At 40.6% G+C, this 24,384-nt stretch overlaps 1 protein-coding gene across 4 annotated transcripts; it reads left to right on the top strand.

The window, feature by feature from the left end:
- The first annotated feature begins 14,640 nt into the window (after positions 1 to 14,640).
- HIKESHI (heat shock protein nuclear import factor hikeshi) lies at positions 14,641 to 23,926 on the top strand. Of its 4 annotated transcripts, XM_090134117.1 has the most exons (6): positions 14,641 to 14,795; positions 15,090 to 15,200; positions 15,499 to 15,679; positions 19,126 to 19,277; positions 22,034 to 22,152; positions 23,713 to 23,926. In XM_090134117.1, the coding sequence occupies exons 1-6, from the start codon at positions 14,664 to 14,666 to the stop codon at positions 23,765 to 23,767; spliced, it is 750 nt and encodes a 249-aa protein (XP_089990243.1). In that variant the 5' UTR covers positions 14,641 to 14,663; the 3' UTR covers positions 23,768 to 23,926. The 4 variants fall into 4 exon arrangements, with proteins under 4 accessions (XP_089990243.1, XP_031468279.2, XP_031468281.2 ...); XM_031612419.2 differs by lacking the exon at positions 15,090 to 15,200 and having other exon boundaries at positions 14,644 to 14,795; positions 15,442 to 15,679; XM_031612421.2 differs by lacking the exon at positions 14,641 to 14,795 and having other exon boundaries at positions 15,090 to 15,198; positions 15,442 to 15,679.
- Positions 23,927 to 24,384: the final 458 nt, after the last annotated feature.

The following is a 24,384-nucleotide window of genomic DNA, read 5'->3' as shown; positions in this document are numbered from 1 at the left end:
TGTTCTCTACAGATAAAGTGTCAAAATTGCTCAGAACCAATCTTCATATTCAAAGACATATTTGCCTTTAATTTAGCCTTTCTGAATGGCCTCCAGTCACTTGAAGATGTTGAAAAGCACCAGAAATGTAAAGAATTATAGCATTTGCTTTAACCATAGAAGCAATTAACTCTCCAGCAGTGTGGAAAACAGCTTTTGAGCTGTATTTATTGATGCATAGATTTCACTGTAGTGTGATATTTGAAGGCAAATTGCTGTGCCCATAATTAAGACCGTTGAGAAATTGGCAAGTGAAATATAATGATGAAAGACCAGCTCAAAGGGCAAGTGAGTTAGATTGGTCAGGATGATACAATCTATACGACCTCAGTGCCCTATTCCTGCTCATTGATTTCCCAATTAAATATAACTTTTTATTCAATCAATTAGAATATACTGCAGGTTATTGATGCACTGCTAGTAGGAAAAAGCAATGAAGTAAAGATAAAACAGTGGGTGAGCACTGTCTCATTTTAACATTTTATTAACCTTAATGGGGTCATGATGAAGATGATGTTATTCACTTGGATCTTTTCATCCTTTTTTCATCTCTATTTTTTTATTTTAGTTTAAAGTGAACTAATTCTGATCAAACTAGGATAGCCAAAGCTCCATCCTGGGAATCGTAATGCCTTTTGCTCTCTTTTATTTGAACAATGCTAAAATTTCATTGTCAGTAATGCACCTTCACCCCTTCTCAGCTAGATTAGAGACAAACTAGGAAATACACAGAGACAGTGAGAATTGTGGTATAGATTCTCTACAAGGAGAAACTGGACAAGCAAGGACTTTAGCTTGGAGGGGAAAAAAAAGCCAAAATAATTAGGCTTTATGAAATAACAAATAATACAGAGAAAGTGTATAGGGCTCTTTAGCCCTGAAGGACTTCAGGCACCATTTGCAGAAATGTGCTGGAAGAACTGAAGAAAAAGATTTCCAGAAAAAGTACACATGCATTTGGCAGAATTTGGCTAGGCCAGAGCATACTATCACAGAATCATCATAGAATGGCCTGGGTTGAAAAAGATCACAATGATCACCTCATTTCAACCCCCCTGCTATGTACAGGGTAACCATCCAGCCTGGCCTTGAATGCCTCCAGGGATGGGGCATCCACAGTCTCCTTGGGCAACCTGTTCCAGTGAACATTGTCAGAGGGTTATGAGAAAGAAAGGTTTTTACTAGCTTTCACCTAAGCTATAATCAGGTTTGAATGACAAGTGTTTGTTTTATGGCACTGTGTAAAATCAGACTGCCAAGGAACTGACTTGTCTTTTCCTTTTTCAGGAATACAATGGTGGAATTTATTTATTCTTCTGTCCCAATATATCTTAATCTCCGCCTGTTGCGATACAAAGCCAACATTCTGCATATTAAGGAAAACTGGAATGTACTAAAACTTACAAAGATTTTCAGTTCAGGTAATAGTCAAAAAAATAGAATAGCAGTTACTCACTTTTTAACACAGTGCTTGTACATCCAAGTACAAAGACAAGACACTTAACTGGATACTACCATTTTTAGTATTTCAGATGCATTCCAGGCTTAGGGTGAGAAAAACACCTTCTTTGTAACAAAAGTTAATTCATTTTCAGAAGATCATGAAAATTGACAGAATATGAAGAAATCCTAGCGTAACTCATATATGAATCATTTTGTCCTAAGGGCTTGATCTGTGATAAGCTTACATTTATGCACCAGGAATAATAGCACTGAGGACAATGCTGCATATAGCAGATGAGATTTAGAGTGGAGAACAGCCAGGCCTTGGGGCAGTGACTTTATTGTGAGTCCAGGTAACATGTAAAACCCTTTCTGTCGAGAAATGTGGATTATGAGATCCATTGACATTGCTGTCTATTGAAAAACTGCAAACGTGGACAAAGAGGAACCCTTCTTTCCCACTGTTTACATGCCTATTCCCATGCCAGTACATGTTACTTCCCTAGTATCGTAATAGAAGCAAAAAAAAATATGTTCTATATGTCTGGAAGAATAAACACATGTATACACTCATAAAGTAAGTCAGCACAAAACATTTTACTTAGAAAACTCACTAAGAAATAGCAGATCAACAGTTTGGAGCAAGGGCAGATGCCTGTTCACCCCAAAATGCAAACATCCCTTCCAGACTCTTCCTATGGACAATGCCTTCCACCAAATCTGACTCACTGCCTAGCAGTAATATTTCCATATGACTCCATGGTCACAATAACTGAACAGCCTACCATGCATTTATCCTCACAACTCCTTCTGAGGTACAGAAAGAGCATTACTCCCAAACTTCTAAAGAGAGAATTGTAGAATGAGACTAAATAATCTCTTCCAAGTCCCAAAGGAAATGAATGAGAAATGGGACTCTGACAGAACTGAGTTTATTCAGTGTGAAGCAGAGAAGGCAAAAGGGTGATGATACCACTGTCTACAGCTACCTAATGGAAAAACAGAGATCTGCTGATCTCTGAAAAACAGAGATCCAGACTTTTCTCATAGGTACACAGTGGTAAAACAAGAGGGAATGGACCCAAGCAGAACATTAAAAAATTCAGTTAAAAAATTCAGTCAGTAGGAAAAGCATTTTAAGAACTGGAAGAGAAGGCCAAAGAGATTGCCAAATCCCTATCCTTAGAGATATTCAAGCCTCAAAATGGATAAAGCCCTGAGCAACCTGACAAGCTGAGAAGAGGTTTGACTAAATAGCCTTCTATTCTGGAAGTCCCCTCCAACCTAATAGATTATTTGGGTGCTGGAGTAAGGACACGGACCCTGCAATGTTACAGACCAGTGGCACCTCTACACACCCCCTAGGCATCACTTCCCAGAGCAAAGGGACTAAGAGGCTTCCTGAAAGAACATTAACATTCATTATTTCTGAAGGTATCACACCAACACACTTATTAGTGGGTTACTGCATTATCTGAGATCTTTCTAGAGTTAAGTCCAAGTGTAAACCTACCATCAAAACCCTCCAAATCATGTAGCTCTAGATCTGAACTTCACATCATGAGAAAGAAGAGATATACTCAATAGGAAAACAATATTTAGTACTGTAAAGAAATGAGCATGGAAATACAACCTCGCATACTTTCAGAAGAATGTAATTAATGTAGCTAAATTATCTGTTAGGTTATCTGACTAACAGCTAATTGCATTAAACGAAGATCTGGGGAGGATCAGAGGAACAATGGGACTTGGAAGAGTCCGAGTAGCTTAGAGCACTGAATCACCTGCTTCTGTGAGCAAACTGAAAGCAGATGTTGCCAGAGAGGGGCCAGACTTATTATGGGAGGCTTGGGACTGGAACAGAGAAAATCTGAGGATTGAGTATAATCTGTTATGGAATATTTTAAAGGGACTCTGAAAGGTACAAAACTTATTATGGGATGTTTACAGGAGAAATGAATGGTGGGGAAAGAAAGGGGGAAAGGTGGATGAGAGTGAAGCGTGTGGGAACAGAAGAAGGAGGGAACAAATAAGCCCAGCAGTAGAAGGCTATGCTCTACAAAGCCAGTCTCAGGCAGATTTCTGCCCTTCCACGTTGCCATGTGAAGCTAGAGTCCTGTCCTGTTTGTGGGTGTTACAGCAGCTAGGGACATAAGCAGTGCACAAGCAATGCACCAGCTGAAATTAATGCATGTCTTGGTATTGTAGCCCTGATGCACCTTACCATTCCATGACCACCACTCACCAAAATACAGGGGAACTACCTATCCAAATCTTTTCTTGCAAAGAAAACACTCAACGTAGCAAACCTACAAGGACACTGGAGTGAAACAGTGATGTTAAAATGAATAGCTTAATTACCTGCCATAATTTGTTGGACATAGACAAGTGAGTCCATGGATCTCCAAAATTAATTTCTGATGACCTTGAAACAATATGGGAACAACACGTGATCCCATCCAGGGAAACATGTGATCCTTATTCACACCCTTTTTTATTATTTTTTTTAATTATTATTTAATGTATACAAATAAAAGGTATAGGTTCCATTTTTAAAAAATATGAAATGACATAAAGGTTTCATCCTAATTCACTCACCTCTAAAAGTCTATTGTGTAGATGTTCATACGTCAGCTAGTCATCCTCTGTTTCTTTTGTGGCAGTGGAAAGAGACAGGGACTTTGTGGTACATAGCAAATATCTAGTAACTCCAAAGTAAGAATCTCTGTTCCTGAAAACTGAACCTGTTTTGGAAGCAAACTAAGTGTCTGAAATGAAATCATTTCCATCTGAAAGAGGAGTATCCCCACAGTATCCCCTCCAGGATCATTTCTGTGGGAGAACTGTTTTGCTGAGATACCTCCCTCAACCATTTGCCATTGGGTCTGTGTGCTTCCCCCTTCACCCTTAACATGAAAGTTGAAAAGGATTCTCTGATTGATGCAAAGGAAACAGACAAAGGGTCTGTGATTATAGTGGTCACATTTTTCATATTTTTGTACTTGCTTTCATTATTTGTGGAGAACAGTTCAAACACAGTCTGCTCAGAGATACAGCATCCTCTGCATTTCTTAAAGATTTTCCCTTGATGCCAATGGAACTTTTAAAAATTTGCACCATTTAAGCATCTGCCATTTTTCATTTTGCACAGGTCAAAATAGTGAGAGAAAAAGTCTGAAATGACTCAGGATTTTTACGTAAGATACTTTAAAAACTCCCTTGGCTGTGGATCCATGAGATATGAGCAATTCTTCCTGCAATTGATAAACACTCTTTCAAGGGAATCATGTCTTTGAGTGAATCTTAACCTTTTTTCTGTTCATTTTTAATAGCTCACCACATCATTGCATTAGCATAAACCTTCTCTGATTCAAATATGTCACATCCACACACAGATCAGCATGATCACCCAGTCTGGGCTCCTGCGTAATGATCATCTCCTGAAGAAGTTTCTTTACTAAGTCATTAAGTCTGCAATGCCTACAGAGATAAATAATATTTTGCTTTAAAGACATACAGATGACCTAATACAGCCCTAGCATGGTATTCCAGTAGCTAATAATTAAAAACATGTGTCTTATTTCCTCAAAATTTTTCTTATGCAATGCTTGACTGCATTATGTAGAGACCATGATCAAGGTACAAACGAATGAGCTTTACACCACTGCATGCTATTCTGACTTTCCCTACAGAAGTTTCCTCATACGAATATCAATTTTTTCACTGAATCTCCTGTATCAGCACTCTTAGAACTGGCTTAGCTTTACATTTCTCTCCCAACTCCTTGCTATAAATAGCTGAGACTCATATATCATTTAAGGAGAATAAAACATTACTCCTTGTATTCATTTATTTGATTTTACTGCCTTGCTTGTATGTTAATCAAACGCATAAAGTGCTGAGGTGCATAGGTGCCAAGTAAAAGTCAATATTTTACCGTGAACCTCATTTATCTACATTAGCCTGAAATGAGGTAGATCTGTAAATTTGGACATTATTGAATTTAATGACAAAGATCAATTACAACGTCTCTGACATGACAGGGATTTGTCAGATGAGGAGGAAAAATCATCACTTCTCCCTAAGGGAGCTTATAAATGCTGGGTGGTTGTGTCCATCCTTCCATGCATGCGAATGCTTGATTAATAATAGTTGCATTTGAAATAAAGACACAGAGTTTAAAAGGAGTTTAAAACAGGGCTAAGTTACAACGAGCTCTGTGAGGGATTGCTCAGCAGAACTGACTGGAGTACAAACAAAAAGAAGTGGAAAGTGTCTTCATGGGAGAGATACACAATTTGGCTGCAAAACAGAAAGCAATTCTGAACTTGGACTGCTGCTTTTCTGGTACACAAATACCAGCCATAATCATTCTATAAGCACTCCAACATTAGAGACTGTAAATAATAAATCTCCCTGGAAGCACAAGTGCTGATTTTCTGAAGGACATTTGGGAACGCATGGACAATAACATCCTCTGATAGAAACTGGTATACTTCATTGAATTAAATGTCTAGAGACTTCTAACACTTCCTAACCATCCTTCAGCCTTCTGTCCTTTCTCCAGCACTGGGTAGAAAGTATTAGTCTGCTCAGGTTGCTAATACACCATCTACTTGGTGAGCTGCTGTTTTCCAGCAGCCACTTATATCTTGTCCTGCCTTCAATGGAGGTAAGGTTCCCCAAAGAAAGGATGTCTTTTTCCCCTCATTTTTCTAGATTAGCTGAGAGGAAACTTCACAACAGCCTTTGATCTTTGATCAGGAACTGAAGAAATTCAGCACATCTCAGGTTTGGCCCCATATCTCAATCCAAATCCTGGAAGCCAAGGCTGACTGCATTCCTGATACATGTTCTTATTTGGCAGATATGCAGAGACTAGGTCATAAAATCATGGAATCATAGAATTATGGAATCATAGAATTATAGAACCATAGAATTGCTAAGGTTGCAAAAGATCTCTAAGATCATTTATTTTAACCATCAACTCATCAACAGTATTACCACTAAACCATATCACTCAGTTTGACATCTGCCCTGTTCTTGAAGACCTCCAGGGATGGTGACAAATGGCATCTGACATGGAAGTGTACAGAAGCAAAGGTGTGGAATTGAATCCCTCCATGTGAAAAAAGAATGGCACCCATTAATATTCACTGATATTTGCTGAATGTATATGAAGACCAAACAGTGGATGTGAGCACAGTGATGCAGTGGGTGGTGCATTTCAGTAGACAGTGGTAGTGGGTCACCTCTGCTGGTGTAGATTTTAATGAGTGCAGCATCCAGGCTCTTGTTCATCACTGGTGGAAGTGCACAGCTAATGGTGGTGACTGTGTTCAAAAATAGCATTTTGTAGCTGAGATTTTGCTCTATCAAATAGTGCTACTTGTGTTCTTTGTATCAGTTGTAGTTCTATGGAGACATAAGAGGCATTAGTTTTGGAGTGATCTTTGTGCATGCCACCAAAGATATTTCCTGTTCTCCTAATGTGGCCCAGGCAAGCCAGAAGTTTGGATATCATGGCCTACAGTCTCTGTATCAGATATTGATTCTACTACATGGAGAATCCCACTGACAGTTCTTAAAAGCACCATTTGCTTCTCACCAGCTTCTTGTACATGAGTGCCAGCCCCTTACACTGTATTTCTGCTTGCAAAATTAGTACATGTACTGTGTAACAATTTATTAGAATGATATTGAGTTTATTGCTCTTAGTGTCTGCACTTCAAGGAAGGATTTCAACATACGTAAACAGCAAGCTACAGTTTCTAAGAGCAGGAATTAAGAACCTATGAGGTTAAGTATTAACTGCACATTGACAAGGATTATACCATTCCATACATCGCAAGCCTAAGAGCTTGCACGTGTCAGCAGAGATGTGACTGTCAGAGTTGATGCAACTGAATGCTGTAAAGCAAGAAACATGTAGTTTACCATCTCAATTGGGATAGAATGAGTTCAGAAGTGGTTAGCTATGATGTCGTCATGTCAAGACAGACTAGCTCAACCTCTTGCAATATTGTGAACAAAACCTTGGGAACATTTCACACCTCACCTTCAAGAAGTTGTACATTCCTCCCATCTCCAATACCAAATGCAGTCATCTTGGTGTAGAATTTTCTATTCAGACGTTTCTGACCATCAAGAAAAGAGGGGAATTCTGCCCAGTGAAAAGCAGCACCAACAGCACATAAGTTAGAAAAACACAGCTCCTAGAGAAGCAGTTTCATCTACTGAGAAAGAGCCATGCTGTGTCCATCTCTTATACATCTGCAGTTCTTAGATATCCAAGATGTGCTGGCTTTTGTAAATACTCCTGTCACAGGAGGATCATGACCTAGCCATAACTAGTTAAGTAATGGCGTGTAAAGAGCTGTAGGTGACAGAGCTGTGGATTAACAATTAACAGGAGACCAGTAACTTAAGCTGCCATGCCATGTTGTCGTGTTCCTTTTATCAACTGATATGTTTCATTCACAATGTGACCACTTAATAGGCCTGTAGTATTTAATCTGTTTGAACTAACCTCAAAAATTACATTTAGACAATAGTTTTGGTTGTTATCCATCAAAGAAGTCCAGAGAATGAATGTCTTGCTTAAATAAATAAATGAATTCATTTTTTTTTTCCCTTACACAACTGTATGTCAGTTTCTTTTTATTCATTTATATGGGAAAGAAGCAGTGCAACTTTAGAACTCTGGTAACTGTGTGTGTTGAGTGGGACTCAGACTTCTTGGGATTAGTTGCAGAAAGGCAGATGGAGCATTGATAACATTCTGTAAAGGTCTGGCACTGTTATTTATCTGTTGTATTACCAGTTTGATCTTGAGAACATAGTTGACTGGTTGCCAATTAATTACATCTCATTAATACATTTATGAACTACTACATCGCAACTGTGGTTCAAACTATTAGAACTGAGCAGTTTTTCCCTGAGACACAGTAAGAGCCAATCTCAGCTTTTGTCATGTGGTATCCCATAAGCCAAATCCTGGTATTTTATCACCATCTGCTGGAGACAAGATGTCATTCACTTAAAAACATGAATTTAATTTCAGCTTTAAAACTTTTGACTTCATAGACAAAATATTACATACCTGTCTATAAGGATTTTTCAAGCTTTTAAAGGCAGCACAGACTAGTAAGATTTCTATGGAACTCATATCCCAAAAATTCATGTAAGGAACAGAAGTTACAAGATCTCCTGTATTCTCCTACAACTAATCCATTCTATCATTGTTAAATCTGTTAGGGATACACAGTCAGGTGCTGTCAGGTATCACTGTCACAACGAAAGCTTCAAGGTTGTTGACAAGTGAAAAAAAAAAAAATCCCAGTGTAGATACTGATTTTCTATCATTGAAGAAAAAGAAAAGAAAAACGAAGAAAAAAAAAGGGGAAAAAAAGGGCAAGAAGCCAGCCATCAGACTTCTCTCAATTGCTCAGAGGGTCATAAAACTGTTCCTCAAAGCTGAAAAAATGCAGCACCCTTTCCAATGCATTACTAGGAAGTAAATTACATTCTCCCTCCTTTCTGCCCCTTGCTACAACCTGATGTCCTTATGGCTTCATTGCAGTCTCATCATTGCTTCTTTCTCCCTTTTATACCTCCTCTCACAACTAAACATCAGCAGCGAGAGTAGAGAACTGCCTGTATTCATCTCATTTCCACCATAACTGTGGCTCCTCAATTAGAAAGCTCATTTCTATTAGAAAGCTCACTTCTGTCTTAGATGAGCCACTAGTTGAGAAATAAACTATGCTATTAATTTGCATACTTCTTTCAGGTTGTTAAGTTAGGTGGGAAGACCTGATACTCCCTCTTGGTTTGGTGCTTGACTAAGAGGCAGCTAGTGAGGTAGCTGGCCCAGTTAAAATGGCTAGGTAGAAAGCAGTGACATGGAGCCTGCAGCTGATCTCCAAGCTCCTTAGGCAATATGGAGAGGTAAATGATTCTATTGGTATTTCTACACTTCTAAGAGGATTTTATGCCCTGTCTTGAGTCAACTACCAGAAAACAGTATGTGCAAGTCTGACGTAATACAGCATCAAGTCCTTTATCTGAATGGTATTCGACATGTTTCAGTAAAAATGTGTACAGATCAGCAGCATAGCAGAGCCTTGCACCAAGGGATCCTTCACAGAAAGCAAAGACCTCATGCAGATCACCTATATAGTGGAGGCTTGTAGCAAGGGTTATCCTTGCTATCCAAGCCTAAACCAGGCTTGCTAGAGATGAGTCTATTGAAACAATGGTGGATTTGGGGGTGAGGCAAGAGGCTCAGCTGAAGTGCATCAACACCAATGAACACAGCATAGGCTAGAAATAGGAGAAGCTGGAAGCCATTTTGCAGCAAGCAAACTATGACTTAGTTGCCATTACAGAAACACGGTGGGATTGCTCCCATGACTGGAGTGCTGCAGTGGATGGCTATATGCTAGTCAGAAGGGATAGGTAAGGAAGGAGGGGTGATGGCATGGCTCTCTATGTTAGAGAGTGCTTTGATATTGAACTTGGGGCTGGGATTTATAAGATTAAGCCTCTATGGGTAAGGATCAGGGGAGGGCCAACAAGTTGGACATTCCAGTGGAGATATGTTATAGACCACCTAATCAGGATGAAGAGATGGATGAAGCGTTCTATGAGCATCTGGCAGAAGTTGAGTGACTGCCAACCATTGTTCTCATGGGGGACTTCAACTCCCTGGTACATGCTGGAAATACAACACAGCAGTTTAGGAGATTTCTAGAGTGTATGGAAGGTAACTTCCTGACATAGCTGGGAAGAGAGCAGAGCACCAAGGGAGGTGCCCCTCTAGACCTGCTGTTTACAAATAGAGAAGGACTGGGGGGGAAATGTGGAGGTCAAGAGCTGTCCAGCGCAGAGCAACCCCAAAATGGTAAAGCTCTAGATTATTGATGAAGGAGAGGGGCAGCAAAACTGCTGCCTTGGACTTCTGGAGGGCAGATTGAACTGTTCAGGACCCTAGTAAGGGAGGGTCCTTTAGGATTCAGTCCTGAAGGGTAAAGGGGTCCAGGAAGGCTGGTCACTCCTCAGGAAGGAAGTCTTAAAAGTGCAGAAGCGGGCTGTTCCCTGTGCTGCAAGATGAGCTGGTGGGGAAGAGGATCAGTGTGGATGAATAGGGAATTTTTCCTGAGGCTCTTGAAGAAAAAGAGAATCTACCTCCTGTAGAAGAAGAGACAGGCAATTCAGGGAGAGTACAAATAAGTTGTTAGGAAACGTAGGGAGAAAATAAGAAAGGCAAAAGCCCAGCTTGAACTCAACTTGGTTCCTGGAGTAGAAGAGAACAAAAAACTTTTGTACAAATATATTAACAGTAAAAGGAGGGCTAAGGAGAATCTCCACCCTTTACTGGATGCAGTAGGGAATGTGGATAACTGAGGATAAGGAAAAGTCTGAGGTTCTCAATGTCTTCTTTACATCTGTCTTTAAAAGTCGGACTGACTATCCTCAGGGTAGTCTATCCCCTGGCCTGGAAGTCTGGGATAGAGAGCAGAATAAACTCCCCAGAATTCAGGAAAAAGAAAAGAAAAACTCCTGCCTCAGCAAGAGCACATGAGAGTCTTACTGAGTTAAAGCCTACAAAATACAAGATAGAGTTGCCCTGTGCCTTTTAGACATGGTTTAATCTCAGAGGTCTATAGTAAATTGGCAATGTGAAATGAGCTCTTGCCTAATTAGCAGATTTCTCCTTGTGCCTCACTGAATGTACACCAGAGAGAGCTTGGCCAAATTCCACTAATTTGCAACATCTCAAGCTTTAAAGCAGTTTCCTTTTTTCTTTCCAGATCAGCAGGGCCAGCTGGAAGAGCACCTGCCAAGTGGAAGAATTCACTTGCAAAAGTTCAGATTCAAAATGAGACCTGGGACTGGGGCAGTTCTGCACCAGTGCCTTAACAATTCTCACCTGGCTTCTTGCTAAATCTAAGAGGTGAACCAAGCAAATAGATCTTGCTTTAATAATTCCTATGCAAAAACACAGTGCAGTGCACAGGTTGGTCATTCCATCTGGTAGCAGGCACCAGGGATTTTTATATTTTGCATTTTTTATGTTTTCAGAATTTTGAAAGGCAACACCATCCTTTGCTAAGAACAATACTGCTGCAAAGTTGGCAGGGATGTGTGAAGCACTAGGAGCTTCACAGAGGATGATTCTGGTGGACAGCTGAGGGCCAGCCTAAGAGCAGAACCTGTCCAGAATCTAAGCCATATCAGGGGAAGGTTAGGCTGGGATTAGGGAAAGGCTCTCCACCAGAGGGTAATGGCCAAGGAACAGGCTCCCCAGGACAGCAGGCATGGCACTATGCTGCTGGAGTTCAGGGTTTGGACGCTGCTCTCAGATGTAGAGTTTGGATGTTGAATGGTCCTGTGTGGAGCCTGGGGTTGGACTTGATGATCCCTTCCAACTTGGCATACTCCATGGTTCTATGATTAAGATTGACTTGTAACAAAAAATACTAAAACAAGAGTATGATTAAGATTGAAGCATGAATGAAAATATCTGAATATATACCATAAAAAGCCAGCAGAACAAGATTTAAAAGAATGGCTTCTACACACAATGCAGTCAAATTGAAGAACAACTTGTTTCCATCTTGCTCTGATAGCCTCTGCTATGATACCCAGGAGAAGGCAAGCAACAAAGATTAAGAGCTTCTCTGGATCACAAAGAATATGGTTGCAGCTTAACAGTTACTGCATTAATTTGGCAGAGAAATTCCCTATAAACAGAGACTCTGTGATCTGTTCTTTCTCACCCCTCCAAAGCTTACGCTCTCTTCATTCAATATTTCATTTTCTGTCAAGAGGTGAATTATCAATCCAAGACTTGAAATGTGTTTTATTTAAACACAATTATCATGTTAATCCTAAAGAAAATATGCCTAGACAAAAATTGCATTATCAGTCAACAGTGATAAATAGTAATAAGGCATATTACTGATCCCATTATTACAGTGTTACAAATTCAAATGAGCTAATTCCTTACAAGGAATAATATACAAGGTGATGTGCAGGACCTAAAGGTGTATCTGGTGTCTCATGATATTCTTTTCTTTAGTCTTGTTCATATGTAATTTATGTAGCTTGCCATAGCTATGCCATTTTGCCACTGTTCTATAGGTGGATATTCTCCAGAACACCGAGGAATTAAGAAAGGTGTTAAATGTTAGGTATTTTTAGGCATGTTAGAGAAAGGTGGAGAATTACCACATGCTAATTTCAACCCATAGTCCAAGGAGAGAGAGCAGACATTTTCAGCCATCAGAAGGTTCTTCCTCTTAATCTGGCACAGGACTCCAGCTCTGCTCCTTATCTTCTCTGAGATATATAAATGTCTGTGAAATGCAAGCAAGTTTCCCTGTCCCCTTCTGCTGACATTCTGCATTGAAGTTTATCCTATTGCTGTCACAATCTTTCCCTATTTTTACAAAAAGATGGAAGACATTGAGAGGCACTGGCATCAAGGAGCAACGGCATAGCAAAGACCATCCTTGAGCATGCCCACAGTGAACGAGAATTGTTCCTACCAGGTCCACTGAGCTGATGCATGATGCTAACCATGGCATGAGACTGCCTGTGGAAGGTTTGATGCAGGCTCGGAAATCTCACCAGTAGAAGCTGCCAGCTTCTGCACTATATCTGTGAAGACAAATTCTGTTTCATGTTAATGCACTATCATATACTGTCAAGTTAGTATTCTCTCAGTGTACTTTTAGAGCATGTCAGCATGTTTAATCAGATTGTTTTGTTTTTTGATTATGCTTTACTTTTTAATTTCTTAGTTTTCTAAATGTAGATTTTATTTGCTTCTAATTTCTTTGGCCAGTTTTATCTGAATTTAAACAGTTTGGATCTCATCTTTCAACATCAACTTCAATTTCTAGATACAGAAACAAGCTACAAAATTCCCTCTGCACTTCACTAAGCAGAGCTCATCAGCCATGTCTTGACTCAGAGCTAGGAATGGCTGCCTTGATAAAATTCTAGTGCCTCACCTGCAGCCTGCAGAAATTATACACAAGAGTAGAAGCACAAGGTAAAAGCAGTTTGGTTTGGAGTTGCATCCTCTGTAGTTAAAGCAACTGTAGTACCATTCATATAATCATACAATCACAGAATGGTTTGGGTTATAAGAGACCTTAAAGCCCAAATCCAGTCCCAAATTCCCTGCCATGGGCTGGTTGCGACCCACCATCTCAGGCTGCCCTGGGCCCATCCAACCTGGCCTTGAGGACCTCCGGGGATGGGGCACCCACAGCCTCCCCAGGCAGCCTGTGCCAGGGCCTCCCTGCCCTCTGAGTAAAGAATTTCCTCCTATATCTAATCTAAATCTCCCCAATTACAGTTTAAAACTGTAAGTCAAGTTGTATTTTTCTTTGAATACATGCAACGTTTTTTGAGCATACATAAAATTCCCGCATTTATGACAGGCAGCATCTGTGCCATGTGAAGAAATGCATCATTTTAGAGAATAACAGAACTACAGGGGTTGGAAGGGAACTCTGGAGATCATCGAGCCCACCAACTCCCTGCCAAAGCAGGTATCCTACAGCAGGTTGCACAGGAAAGCATTCAGATGAGTTCTGAGTATCTCCAGAGAAGGAGACTCCACCATGTCTCAGGGCAGCCTGTTCCAGGGCTCTGTCACCCTCAGAATAAGGTTTTTAATTGTGTTCGTATGGAACTTGATGTGTTCCCATTTGTTCTCATTGCGCCTTGTTCTGCCACCGGGCACCACGGAGAAGAGCCTGTCTCCTCCACCTGCCTTCCACCCATTAAGCACTGAGAAGATCTCTTCTCAGTCATCTTTTCTTCAGGCAGAGCAGCCCCAGGTCTCTCAGCCCTTCCTCACACAGGAGATTCTCTGGGCCCCAATCTGTGGCCCTTTGCCAGAGAGGAGCCCAGAACGGGATATGTGCAACAGGGCAGCACAAGGAAAGACTAGAGGGGGGGATAACCTCCCTGACCTGTTGGCCACGCACTTTTTAACTCAACACATGATACCATTGGCCTTCACGGCATTTCTACTGAGTCAATAAATTCACTCGGGGCAATAAACATGAACGCACCGCCGCGCACCGCCTCCCGGGGCGGGAAACGCGCGGTGCACCATGGGAGTTGTAGTCTGCGCGCGAACCGGAAGTGATGGCGGCATGCGAGCTGACGGCGGCACAGCCACTTCCGGCAGCCGCCGCTCATGGAGGAGGCTCGGCAGCAGCGGAGCGGTTGAGGGGGGTTCGGTGGTGGCCGCCGCCATGTTCGGCTGCCTGGTGGCGGGCAGGCTGGTGAGCGGGGCCCTCAGCCCGCTCCGGGCGGGTGGGGCTGTCGAGGGGCCGCGCCTTGGCCGACTCCTGCCTCCAGTCCCCACGGGGCAGCTCCGTTGTGGATCCTGTCCTTTCTGCTAACGAGCAGGCTTGGGCTCTTCAGAGGCGAGATGGGAGGTTAAAAGAGCCATTTTAATGCTGTAGCGTGCCTTGGCTGCAGGGTTGTGGCAGCTGGGGTGAAGAGGAGGACGTTATCTGTCTCTGGCGTCCCTGTGCCGCCTGTCTGAAGGTTTATTGTATTTCCCGTGTGAACAGGTTGCCGTGCTCCGGGGGTTGTGCCAGCCAGGTGGTCAACAGCCACTGCTTATAGACTTGGCAACCTCTTCTGCACCTTATTTCCCTCCTACGCACGTGGGGAGTGAAGGTATTCTGCTCTCGTAGTGCTGGGTAGGATATACTTCCAGCGTAGGTAGAATATTGTTGTGCCTTTCCAGTGATACTTTTGTGGCAGTTGTTCTGCTTTGTTTGACTTTCATCTGGCTATGTGCTGTTTAGATTAGTACATGCCTCACTTTTAGTTATGTCTCACCACAGGTTATGTTTCTGTAAAGGGCTACTTGTAGTTAGCCAAAAAATGGAAAATATTAACGAAGGCTTTGTTCTCTAGGTGCAAGCAGCTCCCCAGCAAGTGGCCGAAGACAAATTTGTGTTTGACTTACCGGACTATGAAAACATCAACCACGTAGTGGTCTTCATGCTGGGAACTGTACCATTTCCTGAAGGAATGGGAGGATCTGTCTACTTTTGTTACCCGGACCAGAGTGGGATGGCAGTGTGGCAGCTGCTGGGGTTTGTTACTAACGAGAAGCCAAGTGCAATCTTTAAAATTTCTGGTTTGAAATCTGGTAAGTGTAGAACAAAATAGCAGTCAGCATAGTGGATGTGTTACTGTATGTATGAGAGAGTAAATGTCAGAAGGTGTTTTTTTATTAAGTGTTTTTTTATAAAGGTGGTTCTCTGTATTCAGGTAGTCTCTGGCAGATACGTAACTAGAAGCATTCAGTCAGTTTTGTGAACGTCTGTGTGTATATGTTCCTAATGAAATTTCTCACTCTTATCTTGTATGCCATGTTAATCTGGAAATTCAGCTCAACAAGTTTGGCGTGTTTTCCAGCGCTTCCACAGAATCTGATTAGGAATGAGTCTGTGTTTTCCTTGGTGTGGTTTCCATGCGTTCAGCTAGAGAGTGCTGCAATATTTCTTCTTGCTCCATCTGTTCAGCTGTTACATTCTTTGTAGCACAGAGAAAGGTTTTCCAGTGAGCAAAGTGTAGCACAGTGACTTCAGAAAGTTCGCTGCCTCTGATAGTGTGCACTATGTAGTTGTTCAATAAGGAGTACTGTCAGTGGAAATCAGTCTTCCAAATGTTACAGTGGTTTTGAGCTGACTGAGAGAAGGCTGATGGTACCTGAACAGTGTGTGTGTATGTATATATATTTTCTGTTAATACATTATTATGTGGGTATTTTTTGTTATGCACGTTGTAAAAATGACAAGCCACCCCCAAGACACAGCTTTCTGCCCCTAAGGGAAGGTACGTCCATCAAGCAGCTTTAAAGCATTTCAATAATAAAGAATGAAGTGTATATCACCTTTTTTTTTTCTGTCAGTTTTTGCAGCATGCTCATCATGCTCCAAAGACTTCCTTATTTGTATGTATTTTCAGAGAGCTTTGTAGGTAAAGGTAACTTCAGATGCTTTTGCAGAACAGTATCTTTAACCATATTTTTCAAGGAAGAAATATTAAGTTTTTCCTGAACTACATTTTCTTCTGCCTCAACATTTTGGTCACATCAATGTGCAAGGGATTGTGCTTGAGGATGAGCTTCCATGCCAGGTGGCAGTGCTGTGCTTGCTCTGATCAGCTGTTCCTGTTGTACACAGCTTATTTCAGACTGTAGGAGTCAGAATGAGCTGTTGCTGTGATAACGAACCGTGTTCAATGAGGAAGATTGAGACTGAAAAGGGGAAGCAAAAGTGAGTGATTATAGAGAAGGGAATTGGAGAGGCATTACTGTCTTCTGAAATCTGTTTGACTGTCCCGGTCTAACTTTTGGAGGTTGCTATTATATGTATCTGTGAAATGAAGAGGATAAATTCCAATGATAACGCCAGTGGGATGTATCCTGCTTCAGATTACCTTATTTCTTTTTTTTTTTTTCCTAACTAGTAGGTAGCAGTGCTATTCTGTAAAGAGATTAAAGAAAGAGGTACCTCCATTGTCCAGGTGTTTCTAATGTTGTCACTTAGATGGTTGGGATTAGGGGAAGCAAGCCAGCCTGTAGCCAGGCTTGTAAGAAGCATGCAGGTTGGGCAGATGTTTCTGACTGCCTGAGTGCATGCTAAAGCAAAGATGGTAAGGGTTAGCTTGGATAACAAATAGCACGATGAAGTTAATGTGTGATTTTGCAACTTCTAATAGAACAGAGAGGCTGCCTGCTCCATTTATGAGCTGGAACAGTTGTGCAGCATCTAGAAGCATCCAGAATGTCAGCTTTTTATTAGGTTATGTTAGGAATGTGTGCATTTGAAACGATGAGCAAACTGCTGTGTAATTTTAGTAATATCACAGTGTATTTTGTGACAGCTTGTTCCTGGAGATGTTATATAGCTGCTCTGTGGTGTGCTGTGTTGTCTTGAGCTTATTCCATTGTTAAGTGTGGATAGAACAAATTTCTGTTCCATATTGTTTGTCAGTTCCCTGTGAAGCAGTGATTGTAGCAGAGTTTCTTTCCTACTGTGTGATAAAGGCCAGCATGTGTTATTTCTGTGGCTATAAGCAGTCAGCTGAAGTGGCATAGGATTTGAATACAGCAGCTTTGGGAAATGTTAATTGCACAATTTATAGCTCTTAAGTGTGTTCAGTGTCTGGAATGTGCTGTAATTGTGCTGGTTTTGCAATGTAAGTTGCCTGTGTTGCACATTTTAAGGAGTGGTTGTGCTGTTAGGAGTGTTAGGCACTCTGGTCGGTGAGGGTCAAGGAAAATGGTGTTGCCTCAGGATTTTTAGTTTGCTTATCCTTCATTCTGTCCCCTGCTCACTTAGGACGGCCAGTGCTGGTGAAGATAAGTATTTCCAAGTTTGGTACCAGTAGTTTATCAGGGCTGAACTAAAGGGGAAATTGCTTTTGGGAAATGCACTTGAATATGAAGAATTCATTTGTGGAGTGGAGACTAAATCATTAACTCAGACTCTTTTTCTTGATTACAGGTGTTATTACTCAGGTAATCTTTTTTGAATAAGAGATTTCCAGATCAGGTTCTGAAGGTGTCTCAGAAGAAAGCCATGGTACCATCTAAAAGATTCCTGTAGAGCTCCTCTACAGCTGTGAGAAGTTGGTTAGACTGTACTTGTTAGTAGTCTTGGTAGAAACTTGTTAAGTCTAAAAGCAGACCTCTCTGTTGTTTCTCCTAACTTTTAATACTTTTTAAAAAGCTGTGTTAAAGTTTCAATAGAACAGTGCTTGCAAATGTAGTGGAACTGAGTCAGAAGGTACTTTAGATTTCAGTTAGCATTTTTTTGCAGCTCAATATAGTATTTATAGGTCTGTTAGATAGTTATTGATTGGCTTTGCTCTCTGCTACTAGTAAGACAGCAGAGAGGGCTACTGAAGCATCAGTACTTGTTTCATTGCATTTATTTGAATTTATTTGGGGAAAAAAAATCATCCTAGTAGCAGCGCCCCCTAAAGAGGGTTGTATGATTAAAGCCACTTGTCTCTCAATATTTGTCACTGTGTGCAGAGCTTCTAGCTGAAGCTTAGGCAGGAATTGCTGGTTAATACTGAGTCAGGGGTGATGACAGGGACTAGGATGATGCCTGCAAGAACAATATGCAATTTGAGGGTGTTTTTCTGTTTAATGCAATGTTCTTTACATGGCTTTTGTAAAGCCAGAGGCCTTTCTGCTCCATTTCTTTGACCCTTGGTGGTTTTGAGCTGTTTGATGAAATGTGGGGCTGTGCAGCCCTGCTCAGGAGTAGCTTCAAGTCTGAGTGATCTTGAAGGAACGTTGTCTGTTTTTTTTTCATGCATAAACAGGTTCAAAAACACCATGTTTGAATGAGTGAGTCAAGCTGTTGTGCAGCAGTGCTGTGTGTTTCCTGTTTTTCTGTAATATGTGTGCTTGTGTGTACATGTACCTGTGTTTGGACTGTGCTGTTTGATTTCTGTGATAGGGAGATGTGTTCCACACCTCCCACCAGGGACCTCGTATAGAAGAAACACTGGAATCTCAGTAGAACTATCTTCAAATGTGTATCAGTTCTAACATGCTGTTTGTGGTGCTTTCAGGGAAGGGAAGCCAGCACCCCTTTGGTGCCATGAATCTCCCACAGACACCAACGGTGGCCCAGATCGGCATCTCTGTAGAGCTGCTGGAGAACCTGGCACAGCAGACTCCTGTTGCAAATGCTGCTGTGTCATCAGTTGATTCATTCACGGAGGTATTACAAACATCCTGTTCTCAGAAAAGCTCTGCAGTTCTAAAGTTTTAAAAGTATAGGCTCTGAAGAACTAATTCAGAATACAAAACGAAGCTTTTGTGGGTGGTTTTAGGGTTTTAACCAACCTAGTTGTCATCAGATCATTTGGATAGATAGTTTGAAAATTTGAAATGACTTTTTCTTACACTAAAATCTGATTATTTACAGTATACATTCTATATTTTTGTATTCAGCCAATGCATTCTGTCATATCCATATCACTGTTAGAAAAAGTAGGCGAGACTTCCCTATAGGAGCAACTACAGTGAAATGCATGTGAGACAGTGGATCTTTGCTGATTTTAGATGCTGGAATTTAAGTGCACGGCATTCTGCAAGGATGGTCAAAAATTACTCAAGTTAAGGTATATATGGGCTGGATTAATATAGATATCTAGGTAGACCACTGACTCTTGAGAAATCCTTCTGATGTAGTTCTGCAGAATTTTAAAATCATGCCTTCTTCCACAGAAATGTGTTTTGCTTTGTTGTTTTTTCATACTGTGAAACAGGATTTCTTCTTTTTGTGTGAAACCTGCAATACTGGCCAATTTTTACCTATCCTGTCTGTTAGTCTCAACCTCTGGAAATCCTCAGCCAGCGCAGGCAGTTAGGTCACACTCTAACAGTAGTTCAAGGCGAACTAGATCTGAATAGCAAGTCTTCATTTCTCTAAAACTGATGGCTCTGGCATTACCTTTTAAGATTTCAGGAGCTGAAGAGGCTTTTCTTGAGGCTTTTTCTTCTTGCTCACTTTTCCTACAGATATTTGCTGAAGTATACTGGTAATTGAACAGTAATCCTGATCACAAAGCAGATGTCCTCTGACAGGTTATACAAATAGTATCTTCACATAGGTAAATGTCTCTTTTGGAGAAAGTTAGTGGTTGACTACAGCTATTTTTGTATATAAGAGCTAACAGAGATTTTTGCGGTTGGGCAAGTTAGGGGCTAATGACATCTAAGTAATATTTTTTGATTCCATTAGTTCCTATTATAGCTAAGTCATAGGATAATAAGGTACGTTTCAGGTTTTTTGCATTTCCACGGGTGGATTTTTCTGGCAACAATATTTAAAAAAGAAAAACAACTCATTTCTGCATAATATTAACAAAAACTGTTTCTCCAATTAGGTGGGTTTTCCTTTTTAAAAAGGAGCAGAGTGTTAACTAATTTTTAAGCTAAACTGTGGCATTGTTCTTTCACTACATTTTTAGGAAGGTTTATGAAGCTTTATGTTATATGTAGTTTTGTACCTGGAGAAAATTATCATATTAAAAAGGAAAATAGAAAGAAGTGAGACAGTAGCACGCTTCTGTGTGAGAGGGATGAGGCTGAGTGTGGGCTACTTGATTCTAAGACATCAGCTCTTCCAATCCATTTGTGTCAGAGCAGGTGGAGGGGAGCTTTGGAGCAGTTGCGTCCAGTTCTGGGGTCTCAGCATGAGAAGTCCAGAGGAAGGCCATGAAAATGATAGAGAGCTGGAGCACCTCTCCTGTGAAGACAGCTGGGTCTGTTCAGCCTGGAGAACAGAAGACTTTGCATAGGCCTTATCGTGACCATTCAGTACATCAAATGAGTTTTTAAGAGTCTTATTGCCTGTATTGAAAAGGCGAGTGCAATGGTTTTAAACTGAAAGAGGGTAGGTTTAGATTAGAAATTAGGAAGAACTTCTTCATGATGGGAGTGATGAGATACGGCATCCACAGCTTCTGTAGGCAACCTATGATTGGAAGTGTTCAAAGTTGGGTTGAACAGGACTTGGAGCAACTAGAGCTCGTGGAAGACATCCATGCCCATGGCACAGGCATTGAACTAGGTGATCTTCAGAGGTTCCTTCCAACTCAGACTATTGTGTGATTCTGTATATTGCTTCAGATTCTGTTTTACTCTATCATTTTACTGTCTCTGAAAATAATTTGTTCCCCCACCAAAACAACACATTTATTTTTCTCCTACAGCAAGTAGGAGAAAGAAGAAAATATTACAGACTACACAGCTGGAGGAAGTTTCCCTGTTGCTGGAGTCTGGCAATGAGTTCAAATCATAGAATCAAGGTTGGAAAAGACCTCCAATATCACCCAGTCCAACTGTCTACCTACCATCAATATTTCCCCACTAAACCACATCCTTAATACAACATCCAAACGTTTCTTGAACACCTCCACAGATGGTGACTCCACTGCCTCCCTGGGCAGCCTGTTCCAGCACCTGACCTGGAGAAGTTTTTACTAATACCCAACCTGAACCTCCCCTGGCACAAGTTGAGGCCATTCCCTCTAGTCCTCTTGCTCGTGAGGCAGATTGCTGGAGACTTTTCTGCTGGTTGAACAATTACTTTTTTGCTATGAGTCAGACCTCTCAGCTTTAACTTGGTCTACTGTTCATCTGTTGGTTTGTCACCGAAGCACTTTGTCACAAAGGAAATGTTCTTCCTGGAGCTCTTTATCTAGTTGGATGAAATTGGCCAAGGAGGCCACAAGTGAAGATCTGAAAACGTTTTCTAAAGAGTAGATGGATCTGAAGGCAAAACTAAGAGTTATGATATTTTGATCTCTTTTTAAACTGTCTTTTCTTGCTCTAATATTTGTACTTTCCTACTGGATTCTAGATAACAGTGCTGTTTTTATTTCACATAGGAGTTGTGTATCTGCTGACATATTGCACAAGAAACCATATTTAACAAAGTACTTACTTAGTATCTTTCTTTTATTTCAGTTCACCCAGAAAATGTTGGATAACTTCTATAATTTTGCATCCTCGTTTGCTGTTACTCAGGCACAGATGACACCAAACCCCTCTGAGGCTTTCATTCCTGCAAATGTAGTCCTGAAATGGTAATGGAAACTATCTTTAGTAACTAGTGTATATTTTTCTTAGGCATCAAAACAGCTGTTTTGTAAGTACTACTTGTCATGCTATTCCAGTGAGATGATGCAGAAATGCTGTTCTGAAGCTAAGGTGCTCTTTCTACTGGTTTTAAACTTGTCACCATTTTCATGTAATTTTTATAGCCTGTGCATTTTGTTGCATCTGGAAATGTCACCCTTTATACATGTCGACTTGCAGTGTGTTGCTGACTGCAGGTTTTTGAGTAATGGGAAAATGGAACACTGATGCCTGTCAGTTTGTTGTTACAAGTTGTTTTTATGCTTGTAGCCTTCACAGACATAGTGCCATCAAGGTTATGTTGCTTAAGAAGGTGGGAGGGATGGAAAATCATGTTCCAAGTTTACATGGTTCTGCCACCAGCATGAACCGGTCTCCCTGAGAGTTGTTTTCCAGTAAGTGGCTTAAAAGAGAATTCCTAGCAGGGATAGTGATACTCTGGAGGTAAACTGTGGGCAGTGCTTCTGAATGTCTTTAAAAATTCTTTCCTACAGTTTATAAGTTTAGCCTTTTTTTTTGCCTCAATATTTACTGACAGAAGCCTTCCTAAAACAGTATTTTGGGTTTTCTGGATAGTTGAGTCATTAGCGTAGGTCAGCATGAGTATGTGAGCAGTTAACATAAGCAATATGTTTCCTTTAGAAATGTAATTTGATGCAGATTTCTTCTAAATAGGAGGTAACTGTAAGCATCTCACATGTGGGGAGTCTCCAGTGAGAAACCAAAGGGAAGGCAGGCTGAAAAAACAGGGTAATGGCTGGCTGCTCCCTGAGTAATGCTGACTTTGCCTTTGTTCTAAACAGTAAAGTGAAGTGAGGCATAACTCCAATAAAGCAAACACATTTGTGTATGTAAATCTGTTAAATTGATTACAGCCAAAACAGATTTAAAAAAAAAAAAAAATTTCATCTGTTTGTGAGTCATTATAATGTATTTAATTATAGCTTGTAAAAGAGAGTATCTGAGGTCTCTGCAGAAGGCTAGCTGCAATGCTTAGAATGCCATTAATTAATAAGCCTTTCTCTTTTAATATGAGTAGGATGATAATAAAACCTTTCAAAATTTCTTCTCTAATTGGAATTGGCTTAGAAATTTCCAGATGTAGAGGTTTTTGTTGTCTTTGTTTCAGCAGTAGTTGTGTTACCTTACAGCTTGTGTTTGTGGTGATTTGAAGGGCTGTCCAGGCTCTTGTAGCTCAGTCTGAAAGTTGAGAAAGCCAGGGAAATTCTACTTCCTCTGGTTTTGTTTCTGTGGTTTTTTTTCACTGTTCTGGATCTGTAGTAGATTCCAACAATGTTTGCACGTCTTTGTTGGTTAGGAAGGTGAAATTAGGATGACGTGTTTGCATGCTTCATTCTACTCTGTTAATTACTTTATTATATTTTGCTAAAATATTACTGTGGATAATAAATGTAGAAGTTAGAATTATTTAGTAAGAGGAAAAAATAATGGGGACTAATTTCTCAGGATTTCTAATAGAGTTTATTTATTTACTTATTTTTTTGTAGGTATGAGAACTTCCAGAGACGCCTGACACAGAACCCTCTCTTCTGGAAAACATAAGCTTGAATCATGTCATTTGAAGTGCTCTCTGATCTGGAGTATACAGCAAATAACTTCACTGAAGAACTTTGAGGCAGAAAAAAAACGATTAGTCTGAATAGACCAACTTGTAACTTTTATATTACTCAAATTATTTAAAATTAAAATCTGTGAAAACTGCTTGTCTATGTGGGTTTTTTTTTATGGAAATACTTGACTACAACGAAAGTCAGTATGCATGTGTAAAAAGACTCTTTTGAACCTGTATTTAAAATGGAAGGAATTACAAGAAGAAAAATGACAAAGCAGTTTCATACTTGTGAAGTTTTGAGGTGGTGTTTAACAGTAAGTAAAATTAACTTGGTCTCATTGTGAAGGATGATGGGGAGACTGAGAATATGCTGATGTTTTCCTTGCTGGTCCTTGCTCTGTAAATGCTTTTAATTTGTGGACAGCTACTATTGCTGTCCCCAGCTTGTATAGATAGTATATCTCCCTCTCTTTAGAAGATGCTATGGAGCTTGATCTCAGGTATCTGTCTTGAACTTTTCCTATGTGAAAGTGTAGTTTAGAGTAGTCTCTGGGACTTTTTCCCTGCTGGCCAAATAAATACCTTTTAAACAGCTGCTAGGGGCGTA

The sequence above is a fragment of the Phasianus colchicus genome, chromosome 1 (genome assembly GCF_987193195.1).
Source record: "Phasianus colchicus chromosome 1, bPhaCol1.hap1.1, whole genome shotgun sequence".
Lineage (NCBI taxonomy): Eukaryota > Metazoa > Chordata > Aves > Galliformes > Phasianidae > Phasianus > Phasianus colchicus.
The sequence above is the reverse complement of the archived record's forward strand: the minus strand, read 5'-3'. Positions and strand labels throughout refer to the sequence as shown.

What these genes read in the sequence shown, in the direction of transcription:
- HIKESHI (XM_090134117.1), top strand. Translation starts at nt 14,664, where the DNA reads ATGCGAGCTGACGGCGGCACAGCCACTTCCGGCAGCCGCCGCTCATGG. An exon ending in GCCTGGTGGCGGGCAGGCTG is followed by an intron (nt 14,796 to 15,089) that starts GTGAGCGGGGCC and finishes CCGTGTGAACAG; the next exon opens with GTTGCCGTGCTCCGGGGGTT. An exon ending in CGCACGTGGGGAGTGAAGGT is followed by an intron (nt 15,201 to 15,498) that starts ATTCTGCTCTCG and finishes GACTTACCGGAC; the next exon opens with TATGAAAACATCAACCACGT.